Raw genomic sequence first — 22,417 nt, forward strand, 5'->3', positions numbered from 1 at the left:
AAAATAATAATAATTTATAAATTATCAAGGGTTAATGAGGGAGGAGGGAATGGGGAGGGAGGGGAAAAATGAGTAGCTGATACCAAGGGCTCAAGCAGAAGGCAAATGTTTTGAGAATGATGATGGCAACGCATGTACAAATGTGCTTGACACAATGGATGGATGGATGGATTGTGATGAGTCGTACGAGCCCCCAATAAAGTGATATTTTTCAAAAATCGGTCCCTTGTTGAGTCCATTCCACCTCATATGGACAGCTGTCTGACTGTGCAGAACTTCCCCAGGGAGTTTCCAAGAATGTCATCGTCTTTGAAACAGACCGCCACCTCTTTTGCCACAGAGCAGCTAACCTTTCGTTAGGGGTCGAGCATCTAACTACTGTGTCGCCAGGGCTAAACCACAGAGGGGACTGGGGTTGAGAAGCTGCAGTGGGCTTCTGCCAGGCTAAAAATTCCCCATAGCAAGTACATGAGGGCGCCTCCTTCCTAGAGACTGGCCCCATCTGGGTCAAGAGTCAGGAAGTGGAAAGCAGTGCCGGTGCCAGAAACAAATGACGGGTCCCTCTGTACCCCGCCTCTGTGGGGTGACTCCCAAAGACGGGGCCTTTGGCTGCCCCTTTCCCAGGGCCACCATTTCCTGTCTCACGTTCTTTCGCTCGGTGACCAGAGGCTCGCTTGTGCTTCCTGTAGAATATTGAGCCACTTTCCGGCCCCCATGGTCTGACCAGCCAGGTCAGCAAAAATGCGGGGTTTTATCTTTTTTTTTTTCGGGCGGAAGTTGAGCTTGTTTTCTGTGTTCCGCCAGGAGTTTCAAGTCCCCTTGATCATGCGGCCCATTTAGCCGTTCTCCCGCTTGCAGGTCGAGATTTCGCAGTGCCGGCTGAAGTCTTTCACCATTAAGCCAGATGCCTCAGGCTTGATTTCCGGGCTTGACAGTTAACATCTTACCCCGGAGTACAAGTTACTGCCAAAGGCTACTCCCTCTCTGGAATGTCCTGTCAGCCATAAATTTAGAAAAGCACAAGATATGAATATCCCATTATTTCATAAGGCCACCCCTCCCTCCCCTCCTTTCCTCCCCAAGATCTTCCATAATAGATACCAGCCCTCACAGTGACCTCGAGGTTGTCAGACGCTTGGTCCACTTATTCCCTGCCAGCCTCCGTGTGTTGGGTACTAGGGATCCAGCATCCCATGCCTGGGGTCCCCAGGGCCCGCAGCCATCCTCCCAGGGCCCCCTTCACCACCCACCTCACCCTGCCCTTAGACACTGGCCCCGTCTGCCCTGCAGTGGAAGTAGCCCAGCTCCAAGCTCCATCTCCACACTGAGTACTCCACTCCTCATCCAAAGTCCGGGCTCTGGACAGGGAAACGTGCCAGCTTGACTTAGGCCACGCACAGGAGAAGGAAGTGGACGGGATGGATTCTCCACCAGCTGCCGACCTGGCTTCTGTCCCTCAGGCAGGTCCAGCGCAGAGAGCGGACGAGTAGGAGCTAAGGAAGGGCTGCCTGGACCTCCGATTCCAGCTCTGGCATTTCCCAGCCCAAGCAAACAAGAGCCAAGCGAGGGGGAGAGGGGGCTTGCCTTGGGCTGGCAGGGAGCCCTTTCTGCTTCATCACGCTGCCCCTGCTAGTGTAGGTCCAGGGTGGCCCCCCCATACAAAGCAGCTACATTCTCTCCATCGTTCAGTGGCCCTGACTCTGGCACAGCCAGGTAGGCACGGAGGGCAGCGTTGCTGCTACTACGGTTGGCAGAAATGTACCAGCACACACACATTACCAAAAGGGAAATAGCTCCCTCTGCTGGTTCTTAAAAGAACTGTGGGTTGACATCTCGCAGTAAGGAAGCCACATCAGGCCAAATCAGAGAAAGTCGAGCCCCTTCTTACACACACACCACACACACACACCACACCACCACCACCCCCTTTATATACACGTATGCATTTCCCTATACAACTCACAGTCACCTCCACCACTCACACATACACACTGCATACATACACTTCTGCACACACACACAGGCCAACATGCACTTACATACAAACTACAGACAGCAACACCCCCACTGACAAATACCCCTATACACACTCTGCCCAAATGCACTGCACACACATACGCAGCACACCCTCCCTTACGAACACACACCTTTCACGTTCGCTTCCAGCCAGCCTTATGTTACTTCTTCCGTCTTCCAGCCCTTCTGGAAGTCCAAGCCCAGGCAGCATAGGACAATGAATGGAAGGCATCAGAGATTTCTCCTTCCCAGCATCACCCCTGTGGAAGCTCAGGGTCTAAAGGGGAGCCTGGGGAAGCCAGGCGGTGAGCAGTTTTAGGAAAAGAGCCTGACTGGGGAGGAAAGGAAGACTTTGCTCTGTGATCAGGGACTATGTTCAGGGAATCATCCATGTTGACATGGAGCTGAAGCCTGAGATAAACTTCAAAGACAAAACACAGGGGATCCAAGGATGGAGCAAGCGAACTAATTAGCAAGCAGCTTGACCATCTGCAGAGTAGCAATCTCCCCCCCTTTGACTGTGCCTTTCATAACAGGCAGTGTTCGCTGGACGGGTCCTTCTAACCTTGAGTGGGGGCCCACTTCACTTCAGAAGTACATCGACTCCATGCTTAAATAGACCTTTGCTCAGTGCGGGCAGCGGGACTCGGCATTCCTCTGCAGGATACAATGTCAGGCTTTGGCTTTTAGTTTCCGTTTCACAGAGCCTGAGCTCAAAAGGAGGAGCACTGGTGGCATAGTGACTGCGTGTTGGGCTGCTAACTGCAAGGTCAGCAGTTCAAAACCCCCAGCCGCTCTGAGGGAGAAAGATGAGGTGGTCTACTCCAGGGATGTCTTGGAAGCCCACAGAGGTGTTCTACCATGTCCTATAGAGTCACCATGTGTGGAAATCGACTTGATGGCAGTGAGAGTGTTGAGGTGCTTAAAAGACGGGTGCTCACAATTCCCCCTCAGGCTCTCTTCCACGGGATCCGGGGAGTCACTCCAATTTACAGTCACTGTAATTGGATAAAAAACCGAACCACCACTCCTGGGAGACCATTATTCTCTGGATGGCTCTAACTCCAGCCCCGAGTCCTGCAAGCTCTCCTCACTGCGGTGACCCGTGGAGTCACTGAGGCAGTGCTTAAGGGCAGGTCCTGCAGGCGGGTACCTGTCCCAGGTGGTGTTGCTGTTCATTTATTATGTACTGCCACCTGCTGGTTGAGCTTGGGTCCTGCATGCTAAGTGAGCTCTTCGAAGGATAGAAAGCGTTTGTAAAACCTTCCAGGGAAATAATGAGGAGAAACTGGGATTGTTTGAATAAGTCACATTCTGATGCTCTCCAAAAGGAAGAAAAGTCCACTGGCTCTAGCTTGCCTCCTTCATAAACTTAAGTCACAGGTACTAGACAAGTCCCTGTCCCTTAGGCCCGGGCTCTCCCGGTGAGGTAGTTAATTGTGCCAACCTGGCCAATAAACACATGTGGAGTTAATTGACGCGCGGAGGGATAAATGGCTCAGTGAGCCTCGCCTTTCTAGTTCTCGGGTCTCTTGCTTTCTGATGGTCGGACCAGGGTGCGGTTGACTTAGCCAGTTCCCTGCTTCAGCTGGCAAGGGAACTGCAAGACATCCCCGAGGAGAAGCCATATGGACCTACCCCGATGCAGCCCTGGGTGCTGGAGCACCAGTGTGGAGAGACCCCTGCCAGTGCGGAGATGCTTACACGTTCAGTTAGCATCACTGCTTGTCTTTTGTGAAATGGAGGAGGACTTAGTGGATTGGTGTCGGACATATAGGTTAATGGACTTGTGGGCTTGGGCAGCACTGGGTTGGAATGTTTTCTTGATGCGCACTTACCCTTGATATAAAACTCTCTCTTACACATATGAATTTCTGTGGATTTGTTTCTCTAATGTACCCAGACTAACACAGAATTCAAACAGACATCATCTACATTTTGAAAGTCTATATCTCAGCATCTACCTTGCTTAACAAGAACAACAACGGTTGAAATTGCTTGGAAGATAAATGTGTCAGGGAATAGCCATTTTTAATGCCAGATGTTTTTTTTCAAGCCCAGAAAAGCACATTAGCCCTGGGGCTTCTCCCAGTTAGGAGTTCATGCTACATCTGTGCTGCTCTTTGCGCAGGGTGACTGCCCCTTTGCGATCACTCTCCTGTCTTGTTTACCCGGGCATAAAGCAGAGTGTCCACAGCATAGCCTAGCTGGTCCTTGGGTCACACCAACTCCAGCCGCACGGCTACTGAGTTGATGCCGACTTCTGCAACCCTGTAAGACAGGGTAGAACTGCCCCTGTGAGGTTCTGAGCGTGGAACTCCTTAAGGGAGTACAAAGCCCCGTCTTTCTCCGGAGGAGCGGCTGGGGGTTGCAAATGGCTGACCTTGTGGTTAGCAGCCCAGCGCGTAACCGCTCTGCCACAGGGTGCTACACGTTGATAAGGCAGGTCACAGCGCTACCCCACAGTAGCCACTTCAGCTTGCCTTCTCTAGTGAAGCTGTGGGTTTCAAAAACAAGATCTGTGAACGATTGTGGGAAAATGGTTCAAATGGCAACGATACAAATGTATACCTGCAATTGCATATAATAGTGATAAATGTCTCTATCATGTATTTTAAAATCTATAAGTGTCTGAAACCCCACCCACTTCAATGGAGGCCTTTCTGGCTCTCAGCAGGCCTCCCGCGCAGGGTAGCGCCGCTCCCGAGAGGTTCAAGGTGGGAAAGATGTATGGGAGCAGACTGCCTCATCTTTCACCCCTGCAGCGGCTGGCGGCTCGGAACTGCGAGCCTACATAAATTAGCCTAAACATGTGATGCAGATAAATATGTAAATAATATATGTGGATCTATAATCACGTGGCAGAAAGACGAAGCTCTCTACTCCCATACAGAGTTACAGTCTCGGAAACCCACAGGGGCAGTTCTACCCTGTCCTAGAGGGTTGCTATCAGTCAGCAACAAACTGATGGCAGAGAGGTTGGTTTGGTTTTTAGATCATTGCCATGGCAATCATTTGACGTATACAGTGCTGCTGCATGAATTATACTCACAGTGTTGAATCACCACCACTGCTGTTTGCTCCCAGAGCTTTTTCCTCGCGCCAAACAGTAACTCCTTCCTGCTAATCGTCTAGTGAGCACTTGTCAATTTCTGCCATGGCGGAGTTGCTTCTTTGGGGCATTTCACAGAAACAGAGTCACACAGTCTCTGTCCTGAGGTGTCTGGATTCTCTCGTTCAGCTGAATGGTTTTGTGCTCTACTGGCTATCATTACTCTGTTCTTTTTTACGGCTGAGTAGAATTGCACTGTGAATATACACCACGTGGTGTTGACGCCCGTATCGATGGGTGTGAATAATGTGGCCAGGGACATTGGTGTAGAAATGCCTCGTGAAGTTTTCGATCAGAAAAAAAAAGGACCATTTTAAAACAAAGATTTGCCTATAAATAACTAGCACTTCACATAGCAAGCAAACAAGACGTAGTTCATAACCATGCTCGGTGAGCCGCAAGGCTGTACCTGGAACAATGGGATACGTCTGCCGTCTTGCCTTCAAACACAACTGGACGCCTCCGGAGGACTGTCCGTGTGAGGATGTGAGGGGGGAGAAGGCCACCATGCCCGCCATAAGCTGGACGGTGCTAAAGTGCCCTGTGTTACAGTCATGGTTCCAGCAGTGTTTCTGGACGAGCAAGAAGAACCTGGCGGTCTTGCACTTAAAAATCAGCGGATGAAAAGTGATGCTCACAACAGTCCAGCCCACAGGTCGATCGCTGGATGGTGCAGGGCCAGGCCGCACTTTGTTCCGTCGGCTCGGGGTCGCCACAAATCAGGGCTGACTCAGTAGCCGCTGGGAACGACTCGTGCATATTGCAAGCGAAAAAGCGTTTAAGGGACATGATTTCCCTGCAGTTCTAATGAATCCAGGGCTCTGAACCAATTACCGCTCCCACATCTCAGTGGCAGGAAGGACGCCACTGCCCACCTGATCAGTGAGCGGTGTGGGATTACCCCATAAGCAGGATAAGCATGGGCTTACTTATGAATCCACAGAGAACTATTCTACTTTTTCTTTACCACGCCCTAGATTCTGCCTGGAGGTCTGGCTGGCACCTGGCGCTCCCTACCCCGCAGCACCTTCCGACGGTATCAGAGGGTCTTTTCAAATGTCTCATCCCTGGCAGGACAGGAGCGGCCCTGGTGGCCGAGTGGGTTACACGTGGAGCTGCTAACTGCCAGGCCAGTGGTTCAAAGCTTCCAGCCACTCAGAAGGAGAAAGATGAGGCATCTTGCTCCTGTCATGATCCGCCATCTCAGAAGCCCATCGGGCAGTTCTACTCCATCTATAGGGTCGCTGTGGTGGGAGTCCACGCCATGCCGGTGAGTTTGGTTTTTTGAGATAAGGGCAGAGCATCCACTAACCAAGGCCGGCAGGGGGATGCTTGTGTTTCCTGATCGGCAGCAGGGAGACTGTCTGGGATTGTTCACCAGATTGGTGAGTAGCACCAGTAGGCCCCAGCTTGCCTCGCTCATGCGGAATCTGCTCTTGTCCATGAGCAAAAAGACGCTGGGGAACCAGAAGCCCCGTTTTCTGACATGGAAAAGCTACCGTTTCTCTGAAAGTAAGACATCCCTCGAAAATAAGACCTACTTACAGTTTTGCCTCTCACTGAAATATAAGGCATTCCCCCCGAAAATAAGACCTCCCCGAAAATAAGCTCCCTTCCCTAAGCTATCGTAACTCTGGACTCTGGACTGTAGCGGCGGGCACCGCTGTGCAGCCGTAGCACAGCCGGAGCAGACAGGAAGTGAGAGGTCTCTTTTAATAAAACAATAAACAATAAAGGTGTACCGTATTCGTCTTCATGGAAAAATAAGACATCCCCTGAAAATAAGACCTAGCGCATCTTTTGGAACACAAATTAATATAAGACACTGTCTTATTTTTGGGGAAACAGGGTGTGACTGTCTTACTTCTTGGACAAGCAGCCATGCTTCTCAGGAGTCTAGCCCTGTTCTAACGACCAGACTGCTTCATGGTCTCTTCCCCCCAATCCTGAGACAGGTCCTGAGAATGTGCCCACTAGGAAACTGAGACACAGAGAGAGGAGATCCCTTGCCCAAGACCACCCCATGCTGGGGCAGTGGCCTGGCCATGGAAATAGCCACCCTGGCTGGGGGTCACTCTCCTAATCTCTGGGCTTCGTCACCTGCCTTGTAGAAGGGGCACGGCGAGGAGATCGGGCGCCCCAAGTGTGACCTCCACTCTGCATATCACTTGCAGCATGCCCGTGAATAAGTCATGTCCCTTCCCATCCGGGTGTCCTTTCTTCAGCACAGCAGAATTGGACACTGAGTTCCCAGCGAGCCTCCGGGGGGCCCCTCTGGAGTCACCCTGTAAGCGTACTCTGCCATTTGAACCGGCAGGACTCTCAGCCTTCCAGATGAGGAAAAGGAGGCTCTCTGGGAGGCCGTGTGGCTTGTCCAACCAAGGTCACAGAGCTGGTGAGAGGCCTAGCCTGATTTGGATCTCGTCTGTGTGGTTCTAGAGCCGAGCTCGATAGCCCCTCCTTCTCTGTCCAGCAGTGATTAAGGTTCACTGTCTCTTGAGATGCCAGGCAGAGCAGGAGCAGAAGCAGAGACCTGCAGTGCCATTGTGCAAGGTGAAGGATGCTGGGCTAGGGGAGGGGGGTCTCAGGTGAGGCCCACCTTACCTCCCAGGAAGCCAGCATGATCAGAAAAGGGGGGATATGAGATCAGGGTGCTTGTGGTCAAGATCATCACTCACTCATTCGCCATGGAGACTCCAGGGCAGGGTAGAATTGCCCCTGTGGGTTTCCCAGAGGAAGGCTTTGCTGGAGTCAAAAGACTGGGGGTGGATGAAGACTTCCCTGGGCCTTCTGGGGAGGTCTCCCCTCCACCTCTCCACCTCCGGAATGCCTCCACTCATGCCCCACCCAGATCCCCTCTCTGCTGGGCCTGAGTTTACCCAGCAGCCCTCGCCAGCTTGTCTTTGCCAGAAGCAAAGCAGGCGATGGATGCACCCTGAGCTGAAGGGCATAGTGGTGTCCCAGCTTCCTTGGTGCCGGCTTCTGTTGACAGAGCCCGCCAAGTCTTCTCCTCCTGAGGTGCTTCAGGGGAGCAGCTCCTGTGCCAGCTGTAGGGGCCTCCTCTCCTCCCTCCCGGGTGAGAGGAAACTGGTGTCAGCCTCCTGTCCAGGACTTTCTCTGAGGGAGACAAGATCTGATGCGCATCTGCCTGGGGAGCGGGAAGGGAGCCAGAAGACAGGGCTGCCCAGATGGCTCCGCCAGGAGACCTGTCCACTGGAGAAGAAATCACCCTGGGGTCCCCGGGGTCAGGGCTGTCACAGGCAATTTCACAGCTGAATGGGCCGGAAGCTTTGTTCTTCTCGGCAGCCACTTGGGGCTGCACATGGGGAGGAAGACATTTCTAGAAGCTTTGGTCAAAACACGAAGGGCACCACACTTCTCTGCTCACTTCAGGCATCCCAGAAACGCCTGCGGTCTTTTTGTGGGTCAGCTTGTTTGTTACTTGTTCCCCGCGATGGCTGACGCCTAGCAAGCACCCACCAGACCTTCCATCCAGCAGAAACACCCATGGTTGAGTCACTGGGAGCACCCCACCCCCCCGAAGGTGGGGGGGGCGCATATAAGAAGCAGTAACCAATAAGCCATGCCTGGCCCCTGCTCCCCCATTCTGCTTTAGGGGAGAGACAGGAAAGGCCAACTACACTTTGTGGACCAGATGCATGCATGGATGGGGCGGAGGGAGAGGGTCCCCAGCTGCCCCCTTTCCCCAGTGGACCAACCATTGAACCAAAAATTCTGGACCCCTTTCGGTCATGGGCACAACCTCTCCCCCTCTCCCAGCCAATCTAGTTTCTATACTGGGTGTGACCACGAGCCTTTGGGGAAGGGAATGAAAGTCTAGTCCGTACAAGGTAGGAAGAAAGGAAGAGATGGGCTCTCTGGGGGGCACAGACCTGTTGTGAAACAGGGACAGTGACCCCCCTGAATTCGACCAGTCTCATTAGCAGGCCTCCTGGCTCTCGCTCAGAGTGCACCTCCCACTTTTCTGCCCACTGCTGCTGGTTGGCTATCTCGGCCATGGGCTGCCGAGGCTCCCACCGACTTCCGGGAGGAACTCTTTGTAACAGTCCCGGTGGAAAAAGTCTGAAGTTTGACTTGAAACAAAGAGCTACTTCAAAAGCTTTGTCAGGCCAAGGTGAGAGTTTCTTCACAATGCATACATTACAGCACTGGGGGTGGGGGGACGCATGCACTAAGCAGCCTATGGGTGGCCCTGCAGTGGGGGCTCAGAGTGGGGACCGGTGTGGACAGACCTCCTCAGGGGGGTTAGGAGAGTGAGACTCACGAGGAGTAAAAGGGCAAATTTATCTGTTTCTTTCTTCCTGCTTGGTGAGTGTGTGTGTGTGTGTGTGTGTGTGTGTGTGTGTGTGTGTGTGTGTGTGTGTGTGTGTGTGTGTAGAAAAATGAAAGAAAAATGTAGAGGGTTTTTTTTCTACAATAAAAGGGGGAGCTGCACTGCAGGGCCCCTACAGCTTGTGAAAAATTAAACTCGACGGATTCAAACTGTCCTATTTCCACTTCAAAAGAGAAGAGGCACTGAGCTCTTCCCAACTTATCTTCAAACGCCCAGCACCCTAGAAAGTTTCTTTAAAAAAAACAAAAAAATACCAGAAAGAAACCCTCCTGTTCCCCCAAGCACTGTACCGGTTACTGTATCACTGTCTCTCCCTTTTCTAATTATACCCCTGTGAGTCTATTAATCAACTTGTAAATTATTTAGAGAGGCGTGTGCGCTGTCTTCCGCTAGTACAAACACACTGCGTGCAAAGGCTGGCTGGAAGTGGGCAGAGGTCCCTCCGGGTCTCCCTCCGATGGAGAAGGCAGCCCACTGCTCCAAGACACGGCGCCGTTAAAAACAAGGATGCGCAGCCCGCGCTGTCTCCTCCCCCAGAAAGCTTTACGTTGCTTTCAACTCAGACACTCTTTGCAAGTTTTTAACAAAAGAGAAAAGCTGCACGATTGTCAAATCTTTAGTGTGCATTTAGTGATGAGAATATTAATTCTCCCTTTTTAAAAAAAAAAGCCCCCCAGAAACAAAAAAGCAAGAAAAGAAAATGAGCTAAGCGTTGCTCCATCCGCCTGGGATCTGGACTCGCAGACGCCTCTCGGAAGCACTCGCAGGCATCCCAGTTTGGCTTCTTTGTGTTCCATTCGCAGCACCTGCCTTTGGGAAGTCTCATTACCGGAAAGGGTGCAAATTAGAGCCCTGGGCCTCCCTCAAGTCTCCTTCCTCTTCTCGGGTTCTATTAGGCCATCAGGGACTGTCTCCAGACAGAAATATTTAGCACTAGAGGGGTCCACGGGGGAGGGGGCACAGGTAACAGAAAATCCATCCTACATGTAGTTCTTCTGCACATCAGGACTTGCGTTTGTGCATGTGTGTGTGTGGGGGGGGGCTATTATACCAGTTTGATCGCTGTTTTCTCACCTGAAAGTGAGTATACAGTGAGCCTGTTTGCCAAGGATTTGGGGTTGCCTTTCATTGAACTGTTTCAGCGGCTGGGGAGCTGCTGGCAGGGTGGGGTTTTAGAGAAGACCCGAACTCTAGAAATTCATTGCAGTTGGGTCAACAGGCTGGTCCGGCCGGCTTGGGGACGCATAGTTTGCCTTCCTGTTCCTGGGGAGACAGGGGGTGTGGAAGTGAGGGGCTAACTGAAAAGCCCACTGCCCAAGACACACCCTCGCCGGTGGTCTCTTCCCCCCACTCTCCCAGTGTTCTGTTGATTCTGTTGATGAATCAAGATGAACAGATCACACACGCAGAGCAAAGACGTAAACCACAGGACGAGATAGGCCTTCGGCTGTTTTTAATATCTGCCCGGGGCAGCCGTTCTCCAGAGCAGGCCCAAACAGCGGGTGAGAATGAAAACAATTACCACAGCCGGGCTGAAGGCGTTTCTCCTGACCCAGAGACCGTGGTGCTTTGCTCATTAGACTCTGCCATGTGGACTTAGGTGGACTCTGCCGCCAGCAGCTGCTGGACCATAATTTAGGGTGGAGACAGCAAAGCAGGCAGACTTCTTTAGGGTGTGGTGTGTCTGCACACCACACTGAGGGCTGAGGGGGAGGGCTGGTTTTTACATTGCGTGAGACGTGAGCATGCAGACATTCTAATGGGTCGAGAGAGAGAGTGGCGGCTTTCCTTGGAAGCTCCGGGGCTCTGGAATCAAGCCATCTCATCCTCCACAAGGCCATGTGGTTGGGTGGAAACCACAGGGGAGGGGCTGAGGTTCTCACTTGGAAGGGGTGGCCACTGTGATCTCCAGTTGGTTTAGGCAAAGGACAGAGGTCCAGTTGGTTCTGGGCCTGGTTGCCTGGTGAAACAATGCGCCTTGGCCTCCCTGGCCATGCTAAGGGTGGTAATGGAGTCCGGCAGCGCCAGGCAGCTCAAGTTAAATGGTAGATGAACAGCGGAGAACGAATTTCTCCAAAAGCCCAGCCTGGTTTTCACTTGTTTTGGGCTGATGTGAAAGTGACAGGCACTTCCTAGCGACTAAGGCTGCGTGGTTTAAGCCTCCACCCTCTTCATCGTGTGCAACTCAAATGCCCGTTGACTTGAACGGAGGCTGCCTGCATAAGGAGCGCCGTGTGCAGAGCCCGGGGGGATAAATTTGTTCTGCTTGCTGCAGCTGGAGTCAGAATGAGTTTAGGAGGTCAGACCTATATATTTCCAAGTCCCGGGCCCAGAAGACGCACCCCTCCAAGTTGCCGTTGCCAAGAACCTAAGATGGAGAGCTTTAAGACAAGATAAGAAAGGGCCCTGGAGTCCTATGCCTGGTCAATGTGGAAAGACGAGAAAACCTCACAGTTATTAATTCTGTGGCTGATTCAAAAGGAGGAGGTGTTGGCAGCCCCCGTGAGGACTTACCAAAAAAAAAAGGACGTGGCTAAGTCTGCAGAGGTCACTGCTGGGACATAACATCCTAGGGCCCCAGGGGGGGCTGCGGATGGAAAGGGGAAGTGGCTCCGTGGGGAGGGGGAGGTGACATCTGGATCTATACTGCTGAGCTGGTGATGGGGACAAGGATGCACAGCCACCAAATGGCACGTCCCTGGGGCAGGCAGCTCCAGGGAACGTGGACAGAGGATATGAGTCTGTTGTGGGAGAGAGCCTGAGAAAATAGGAGCAGAAAGTGTGACCCAGAGCACAAGGTCGAGCAAAGACTCCCCCCCAGAAGATCAGGTACCCAGAATGTCAGTGACGCATGTCCCTAGGAAGGGCCTCCAGTGGGGAATTGAGGAGGAGTTTTCTAACTGGTTGGTTTTGGGGGTCTCCTACACTGGTTGACTGAATAACAGGTGTGGTAGCGGCCAAACCACAGAGAAGCCAGGGGTTTCTGATCTGAGGCGAGGGGCTGAGCAGTCTGGATCCTTCCAGGACTCCTGCTCCTCTAGCCGAACTCCCTGAGCCTTGGGAGCTTTGCGACTTCAGGTGTGCGAAACGCCCAAATGCAGAGGGCTGGCGAGGTCCACTCCCGTATCCCCAGAAATGCTGCTGGCATCGAGAACACCAAAGTGTGCATAGGATTGGTGAGACGCCTCCGGGGTCTTCCAGAAGGAATGGAGGAAACACCACCACCCTCCGCTCCTGGAGTTTCTACCAATGGTTGAAGGGCTCGGCAATAGCCTACCCTGCCCTCAAGTGTTTGGGAGGGTCCTTCTGAGCCCAGGGCAGCCTAGGAAGGACAATTCTGCCCCTCTGCCTCACTCTTCCCTACGGAGAAGCCTCTCGTGGCTGGCTAGTCACGCTCAAAAAACAAGCCAAGGTCACTGCCATGGAGTTGTAGCACAGGGTAGATCTGCCCCTGTGAGTTTCTAGGACTGCATCTCTTTACGGGAGGAGAAAGCCCATCTTACTCCCAAGGAGCGGCTGGTGGTTTTAAAGTGCAGACCTTGCAGATCTGCAGAGTGTGGCCCAACTCTTAAGCACGATGCCACCAGGGCTCCTGCCTAGTCCGTCTGTTGTCACTTTTCAAGCTCCCTGGTCCTGGTTCATGGGCTGATGTGCCCTTCAACTTGTGTATCCACTAAGTCAGTGCACTTCCTGGGGCAAGCGCCTCCCCCACTTCCTCACTAATGGGTTGTGCTCACTTACTGGGTAAGGGGGTGCCCCTGCATCTCAGCCGCTCCCCTGCATAGGTTATCGCTAGACCTGGACTCAGAGGGGGCATGTCAGGAGGCTCAACCTCGACCTCAGATCCCAGCTGAATTCCGATTCAGAACTCTGGGTGGGGACAAGGAATGTGGCTCATTACCATGCCCCGATGCAGCGAGTGGCCCTTGAGTTTTGAAAAATAGGGTGGGGATGGGGGTAGTCTTAGCCAGGCTGCCCAATGCAGCTACTCAGAAATAAGCACCCCGTGTTGCCTCTGACCTCCCCTTCAAAACTGAATTCTGTTGAGAGTCATTTCCATTTCCTTCCTGTTTTCAGCTGGTGGGGAAGAGAGTGCCTGCCAGACCTGGGTAGTTCCGGCGCCCACTTCTCTGCATGCCGGATGCTTTGGTCTCTCCACAGCCCGCTAATGAGACCCTGTTAGTGGTTATGAATGTAAATGCATTCTGGGTTATCCCTGAGAGATGAGGATTAGGGAAACGACAGGCTTTATTGCTGCTGTGAGGAAGAGATGATACGGGCGGTTGTCGTGTCTTTAATTTTTTTGGCAGTGCCAAAGCAGTGAGCTGCTTGGGTGAAATAAACAAGAAGCTGCGGGAGAAGAGCCAGGGCACCGAGCATGGGAGACTGGAGTCGTCCAGTCCTCCGCTGACTGCAGAGGAGATGCACTGTGTGCTCGCTCTCCCTCATGGGCCCCACAAAGTCCTGGACCTGGCCCACCTCTGAGAGCAAGCCTTTGTCTTCAGAGATGGAGGCATTAATGAATGTGTACACAGTGAATGGGCTTTGATTCAATCCCTATCGCTATCAAAGGAACCCCCTCACCAGAGGCCCCACTGACACCTCAGAGACCTAGGGTTGCATAAGGCAGTATCCACCAAGGAGCCCCAATGGTGCAGTGGTTGTGTGTCAGGCTGCTAAGCGCAGGTTTGGGAATTTGACACTAACAGTTGCTCCATGGGAGAAAGAGAAGTCTTTCTGCTCCGCTAAAGAGTCTCAGAAACGCACAGGGGCAGTTCTACTCGAACCTGCAGGGCCTGTGACACGGTCCTAAAGGGAGGCTAGAAGTTGGAACTGACAGTGGGTTTGAGTTTGAGTTTTTCTTGGCCCATGCCTGAGATGGCTAATTAACCTAGAATTAGTAGATACCCAACTCCCTATAAAAACAAGCAAACAAAATAAGTGCATGGAGGAAGCCAAGGAAAAAGGCAAAGGCTTCAGACTCTCATATAGAATCAACATCCTAATATGACCGCCTAGGTCACAACATACCAAGAGGTCAGTGACCTGGGGTGCTGTAACGCATCACCGTGCTCCCTGTAAAGGTTGGCTAAACTCAGGAGAGGAGAACGGGACGTGAAATATAGAGTAAAATGCAGAGAGAAAGAAAACTTAGAGGAAAAAATCAAATCATCCTAATAAACAAAGAGCAATTGTGTGTGTGTGTGTAACTTAATTAAAATATGGGCAAAGGACAAAATAATAAGCCCATTGAAAAATGGGTCTAGGAAATAAACAGACAAGTCACAGAGGATGAACTATGCTCCGCTGATAAACAGGGAGGGGAATTCTCGGCTTCCTGGCAATGTGGCTCAGACTCTGCCACCACCTTCCCCAGTGGAGGTCTGCCTGCTGCGAGGTGCAGACTAAGTGTAGGTCACTCCTGAAGCGAGGAGCTTCCAGGCTACTTCTGAACATCAGCCAATGAAAACCTTCGGAGTCATCATAGTTTGCTCTATTCCTGTACACGGGTGGCATGAGCGGGGCAGACTTGACGGGAGCTAATAGCAATAAGCATATAGAAATACACTCAATCTCACTAGTCCTCAAAAAGCCACATTTAAAAGCAATCATAGTGTTTGTCGTCTAACACACTGGCAGAGGTTCATATGTCTGGCTGCGGTAGACAGAGAAACAAACGTCTCACCCCCACCCCCCACCCAAACGTCCACATTCTACTCCCTGGTTTGGGTGACTATTTGAGGCTCCACGACAAAGGGGACTTCCCAGGTGTGATGATTAGGTTAAGTCTTAAAGGGGAAAATTATCCTGGATTATGCAGGTGGACTCCACGCAACCACAAGATTCATAGAAGAGGGTGGCGCAGGTCTGGGCAGTGTGCACGGGTTACTGAGCCAGAACTGGCTTGAGAGCACCTAACGATGACAACAAAAGGGGTCGCGACCCACAGGTTGAGAACCGCTGCTCTAGCGCTTCTGCCTTCCAGAACTATAAGATAATCCATCTAGATTGTTTCAAGCCTCTACAGGTTTTGCAGCCACAGCAGAAAACTGATACACCCACAATACCCAGAGACGGGCAAAGTCGGAGGAAAACCACTCCCGGATCTGTTGGCAGGCAAGTACAGGAATAGTGCATGTCACAGTCGTTAGCACCCTGGTGTGGCGGGGCAACATTGGGCTGCTAAGCGCAAGGTTAACGGTTTGAAACTGCCATCCACTCTGAGGGAGAAAGACGGGACTGTCTCTCCCCGTGAAGAGTTCCAGTCTCGGGAACTCACAGCACGGTAGCTCTGCCCCGTCCTACAGGGTCGCTCTACGTTGGCAGCAAGTTCGGTTCTCATGATGAACTCCATCAATTTCCCCTAAGACACTCAGGGGTGCTTGTAAACCTGTGTGCGTCTAAAGATGAGCACTGCAGTGTTACTGGAAGTGAGCAAAGTCGGGGGCCTCTTATAGGTTTCTTTCTTTGTGATTTTTAAAAAAACTTTTATTATTTGAAGCTTAATTTCTTCCCAAGCCATAAATATTTGCTTCTTCAGTTTCTTCTGGGAGATCTTTGTCTTCTGAGCAGCCTCCTCTTCTGGCTTAGGCGCACTTTGTCCCTTTAAGTAAGGGTCATTCTGATGTGGCAGGGGGAGCTCATGCATGGACTGATGCGACCGACCGTGAGCTCTGGAAGTCTGGCACCACACCTGCATGTGCTCCCGAGACCAGAGAATTCACATCTAAACCCTTAGGTTCAGCATTACTCTGCATTTTTAAGCTAGTGCAGCAAAAATCCAGCCCTCCTTTGGGGCCACCAACGCTGGGTCCTAACCCCACTGTTTGTTTGGCCTGGGCACACCTACCAAGGCCACCATTATAATGTCAAGGGCACACACTGCTGCTGCACTGTGACATTTTTCAAATATTTGGTGGCTTTCGGGATATGCATAGCCTTGATGGCCTGGGCAGTTTCACGGGTGTTCTTAAGGTGGGCCAGAGATTCAACCCTCTTGATTTGGGGTTTTCTGGGTCGAGTGAGTAGCGAACCATTTGGCAGATCACCTCAGGCCACTGCAGGAAGAGCTCTTTGTGATTTTTTTTATGTGAGAAGGGAAAATGCTAAACATCGGGAATGCTGCGTGAATGGTCAAGGACTTCCTCCCCACCTTCCCTTAGATTCACTCAGGGTTAACATTTTGCCTCATTCGCCTGGTCATTCGCTTTCTTTCTGAATCTCCAAATACTTGTTAGTGGGGAATTAAATTATTATCCAATTAAATTATTATCTAGTCATACACTAGAATAGTACCCAGCAAAATTTAAAGTAAGTTAAATCCATGTTGACATTGTATTCACTCATTTATTCAACACAGCTTCTTTCCCATGCTAAGGCCCACTCCCCTTCCCCTTGCTCCCAACACAATCCCCCCCCACACACCAAAATGAATGATAAGCTGGCATTATTAGAGAGGAATTATGCTTCAGGTAGGTACTCATTGCTGCTGCTTGCTAGTATTGTTTTCTAATAACCTTAGCTATGTTTAGTGTGGCTCCCAGACACAGAAGATGACCCAATCCCCAGAGCCCTGGTGGCACAGTGGTTTCAAGTTGGGCTGCTAACCGCAAGGTCAGCAGATCAAAATCACCAGCTGCTCTGTGGGAAAAAAAGATGAGGCTTTCTATCTAGTCTAAGGTGACCAGACATCCCGCTTTTGGCGGGACAGTCCTGATTTTTGGCATTTTTAAAAAGTCCCAATTTTTGGAAAGAATGCACAACAAACTAGGGAACGGTCTATTTGGTTCATCTAAACCAAATTTTTAATGAAGAACACCCCCTTCCTACGGTCAATGGTGTCCCACTTTAAATCTGGTCACCTTAATCCAGTCCCAGCAAGGGGAATAGCTCATAAACCCACCAGGGCGGTTCTACCCTGTCCTATAGGGTTGCTATGAGTCAGAATTGACTCAAAGGCAGCGAGTTGGGTTTGTTGTTTTTGACCTGGTCTTCAGAATCATGCTGCAAGGCAGTGGGGTGGGGGTGGGGGGCGGTATCTCCATCCCACCACCCAGAAGAAAATCAGAGTGGCCTCACGGGACTGGTGGAGGCAGCACCCGGATCTGAACCAGGCCCGGGAAGCATCAGAGCTCACAGGCTCTCTGGGTGCTTCCTGCCACACCCCTGCTCCCATTCCCCAGCACAGCGACTTAGACCTGGCCCTGCATACATCATTTCATCGGATGGAGCCTCACCTGAAAGTTCGCCGGAGGGACTAGGCCACCATTAAGACAGGCAGGATGTCTCTTCCAGGGGCCTGTTCACCTGATGGTTAGGATCAAGCAGTCTGCTGTTGTATGCCTCCTCACCCACTCACTCCACCCGGAAACGAGTCGGGGCAGGCGCTGCTGGGCGTGTCCCAGTCAGCTCTGACATGGCCCGTGATCATGGGCGCTTCTCCTGCCACCTCAGACTGGACAACTGAGCTGGTCCTGATTGCACTCTTGTAGGAGAGAGGTGCATGTGAGTGGGTGCCTCGCCCACTAGTGGCTCCTGGGAAGGGAGGTGGGGTCTAGAGGAGCCCAGCCAGCAAGGTGTCTGCTGTGAGTCCTCTCTGGGCTCATGGGTGGACTCAAGAAGCTAGACTACAATGACCTCAAAGATGTCTTTCCTGGAGGTCAGACCTCGGGAGAACTTTCAGACGATCAGCGATTGATGAAGTTTGAAAAGATGAGCTGGCCATCTCATTGTCTGAGGACCCGTGGCCACCCCATCTTCACATCGACAAAGCCGTCTGCACCTTCTGACTGTGAATGAAACTGGCCTATCAGCCTGCAATGTTTTTTTCCATGCTACATCCTAAAAGCAAACAGCAAGCCCTGTGGCCTCTCTCAGCTCTTTCTTGAGAAAGAGAAACATCCGCGGCTGCCCGCGATCACACCTGGCGGGCGTCCACTACCAGCCCACCTGACGTGGGATCAGATATGGCAGCCAGCAGGCTTGACTGAGGAAAAACACCTTACACCCCTATTTCCAAGAAACCTCGACTTGTTTGTCTCTGCTGCTCCTTTTCCCTAATATTCACCCGACCACACACAAGGTGCTCAGAATGCCTCGCGCAGCGCACTTGCTGGTGACTGGGGTCGGCAGTTAGTGGGAAGCCTGGCCTACCTGTCCTGTCCTGTTCGAAAAAGGGCCTGATGAGCTGGCCAAATCTTGTCTTGTCTGCCACCGCCTCTTTCAGCAGCTGCCCGCAGCAGACTGGGGGAGAGAGAGGAGAAAGACGCTGTTAAATTTTAAAGCGAAGGAAGAATAGGGGGAGGGGGTGGTAAGAAACCCCAGCGCTGCCTGCTGGGAGGGGGGGAAAAAAAGGTCACTGAAAAAAATATTAAAAGGCTCTTCTGTGTGGGGGGGTGTCCATGTAAAAATAAATATCAAAAAGAAACGGGGACATAAAAAAGCAGCAGAGGGGAAAGACGTGAAATGAAAAAGAATGCATTTCGCAAAGAATGTATTAAAAATGAACTGGGCGAGGGAGATACTAATTAGGGATGTTGCCATCCTAGAGACTCCTGCGGGGCCACAGTTACACCTGCAGTGGCTGAGGGTGTGTGACAGGGAGCCAAGTTCAAGGGAGAACGATTTCACGCCTTGCTGGGTTATTTGCCATGGGGGGGTGGGGGGAGTTGGGGGAGAGCGTTCACATCATTGTGGCACAGGGTAGGCAAGCTTGCGGAAGCTTGCTGCCTCCACAGCCCTCTGTTGGCAGGGGTGGGTCCTCATGAGTAGTCCACCCATATCATTATATGATAGAGTAAAGATCCTGGCGCACCATTAAAAGGCGCCATGCTGTAGTTATGACCGGATACTCCACTGCCCCTTGAGAGGCCAGCACACAAGAGTCGAGCGATTAAACACAGGGGACCATCTCCTTTAGGAACCGTGGCTGGCGCCATCGTTAGGCGCCGAGCTGCTACTTGAAAGACTGGTGGTTTGAATGTACACAGCAACTCCACAGGAGAAAGCTCTGCAGAGCACACCCACGTTTAGTGAAAAGTAACCCTATAAGGCAGTTCTAGTTCATCGTGTCAGGTCACTAGGAGTCAACATTTTGCTCTGGTATTTTCTTTCTTGAAAAACAAATCATTTTATCGGGGGCTCTTACAGCTTTTATAACATTCTTTACATCAATTGTATCAAGCATAAGGGTGACCAGACGTCCCGCTTTTGGCAGGACAGTCCCGATTTTTAACAATTTTTCCCGCGTCCCGCGGCATCGTTAAAAGTCCCAATTTTTTTAAAGAATGCACGACAAGCTAGGGTATATGGTTTTCGGCTGCCATGTGGCTATTTCGCCAGGATATGAGTTTTATCAGTGATGTCCCGCTTTACCAATGTTACAATCTGGTCACCTTAATCAAGCAGATTTATACATATGTTGCCATCATCATTTCCAAAACATTTTCTACTTGAGCCCTTGGTATCAGCTCCTCTTTTTTCCCCTCCCACCCTCGTGAATCCTTAATCAATTATATATTGTTATCATTATTTTGTATCTTTAAAAATGTTTTTGCTTTGTTATTGTGGGTCGGTTTGTTTTGTTTTTTTTTAAAGGCATGCTTTTCTGTCTATGAAAATCCAGAAGCTGTAAAGCTATAGCAGTAACTGGATGAATGGTTTCCTGGAGGCCTGGCAGGGAGGTCGTAGGGCAATTGGGATCTGAGAACAAAGTACAGGAAAGAAGAAAACTGTGATAATACGATTGAACCACTGAGTTATATTACATGTGAAATATATGCCAATAAAATGATTTTTTAAATCAATTTGATAACACCTAACACCAACACATTTATCCTAGCTGATTTAAAGTCTGTGGGTGCTAATTCTAACAATCCTGTCCTGTCTTCATCTGGTTCTGAGGTCTACCACAATTTCTTGCTCTTTTGTGTGTCAAGTCGTTTGGGGTTATATGCTGGACATTGGGGTATCTGTTTGTTGAAAGTCTATACTGATGTATGGATTGTGCTAAGAGTTGTATGAGGCACTAAAAAAATGATCTTAAAAAAGCAGGCAACTTATTTTGGGCACTATTGTTACTTTAATATTTAAGGTAGTGCCTGGCATTTAATAGGCTTTCCGTATTTGTGAAAGAATTAATGAATATTAAAATAAATAAACAAATGAATAATTAAAAAAAGAAAGTTTATACTGAGCAGCTCTTCTTTAAGGAGTGTTAAGTGAAAAAGAGTTGAGTTACGGGGGAGCGGGGAGGGAGGGGGAAAACGAGGAGCTGATGCCAGGGGCTTATGTGGAGAGCAAATGTTTTGAGAATGATGAGAGTAACGGATGTACAAATGTGCTTTATACAATGGATGGATGTATGGATCGTGATAAGAGTTGTATGAGCCCCAATAAAATGATTTTTTAAAAAAGAGTTGAGTTACAACAGGCAGCTACGTAATTGGAGGCTCAATCTGATCCTGTTGAGATGTGTGTCTAGGCTCTGTTAAAACAAAACAAAAACAAGTCAAACCCACCGCCGTTGAGCTGCTTCTAACGTATAAACTTACTCACAGCCATTGTGTCGACGTCGACTCAGCGACCCTATAGGTTAGGGTAGAACTCCCCCCGTGGGTCTCTGAGACTCTGACTCTATGGGAATCGAAAGCCTCGTCTTTCTCCCTCCAAGTGGCTGGTGGCTTCAAACTGCTGACCTTGCAGTTAGTAGCCCCCTGTATAGCCACTGCGTGACCAGTGCTCCTTTGACGGTGACCCTAGACAGAGTTTCCGAGGCTATAAATCTTTATGGGAACAGATCGCTTCATTTCTTACCAGAGGGGCAGCCGGTGTGTTTGAACCGCCAGCCTTCCAGTGAGCAGTCCAAGACTTATCCAGCAATGCTCCCAGACTCCTTGGACTTTGTTCAGGCAGCACTAACATAGTCCTGACTCTGCCTATAGCCAAAATATCCCTACACCCTATAAGATGTGGGCTTTCACAAGTCCCACCAGACCGTCTGGGCTGTGCAGCAGGGTCGCTCCACTCTGGCTAACAGGATGCCAACGCTTCCCATTCTGTGGACAGCCTGTCCTCTGCCGGGCTCCGTGTACTCTCTCCCGCCTCAGATGGAGCTCTGCATTGACTTAAGATTCAAGCACACCCCGTTGACTACTGCCACCAGGACCTGCCAGCCCAGTGATTAAGGTGGGCACTTGGAGGTCACCAGCAGTTCCATGGGGCAAGGGCTGGGGATTGGCTCCTGCACGATTGGGCAGCTCTGCTCTACCACACGGACTCGGTATGGGTCAGAATCTATGCGACAGCAGACAACGATGTTATACATGCGCTTGAGACTTTAAAGGAAACGTGTCATGAAAATGAGTGGACAGATGAGAAACTCGGGAGAGAAATGGAAACTAGAAGGAACCAGGTGGAACTTCTAGAACTGTATCATACGGCGTTTTAAATGAAAGGCAAAGCAAGATAAACCACTGGATGAGCTTGGCGGCAGATTATAGACTGCAGAAGAAAAGATCTTTAAATCCAAAGACAGAAAAACAAGGCAATACAAGGTTTCCAAACTGTCACAAAGAAAGGGTGTTAAAGGGTTGTAAAGAAAAGGAAAAAAAAAGGCAGGGGCAGATAGAACCTTGGGGAAGCGGAAGACAGCAGTAAGCAATGTGACATAAATGTAATTGGAGTCCCAGGAGAGGAAGGAGGGGCGAGAGAAAGAATGAGTACATGAATGAGCTAGGAAGAATATTTGAGAAAATAATGGCAGAATAATTTCCAGATTTGATTCAAAACAACCCATAAACCCCAAAGCTCTGGAACCCAAGCAGAGAAAATACAAAGAGAACCCACCTGGATGCACAGTAGTCCAGTTGTTGAAAACTAAGGGGGACGAGAGAATATTCAAAGCAGCCAGAGGGTTGACAAAGATGCCTGATACA

The 22,417-nt window shown here is 50.7% G+C and overlaps 1 protein-coding gene across 1 annotated transcript in view; it reads right to left on the minus strand.

The window, feature by feature from the left end:
* The window catches only part of AK8 (adenylate kinase 8), a 174,143-nt gene that overhangs the window by 82,465 nt on the left and 69,261 nt on the right, over positions 1-22,417 (minus strand). Inside the window, exon 10 of the mRNA XM_004713319.2 lies at positions 18,636-18,725. Coding sequence (XP_004713376.1) covers positions 18,636-18,725 — 90 coding nt within the window. The remainder of the gene's footprint in view (positions 1-18,635; positions 18,726-22,417) is intronic.

This window comes from Echinops telfairi, unplaced genomic scaffold (genome assembly GCF_000313985.2).
Source record: "Echinops telfairi isolate 266 unplaced genomic scaffold, ASM31398v2 ScPeMD7_22;HRSCAF=79, whole genome shotgun sequence".
NCBI classification, from domain to species: Eukaryota; Metazoa; Chordata; class Mammalia; order Afrosoricida; family Tenrecidae; genus Echinops; species Echinops telfairi.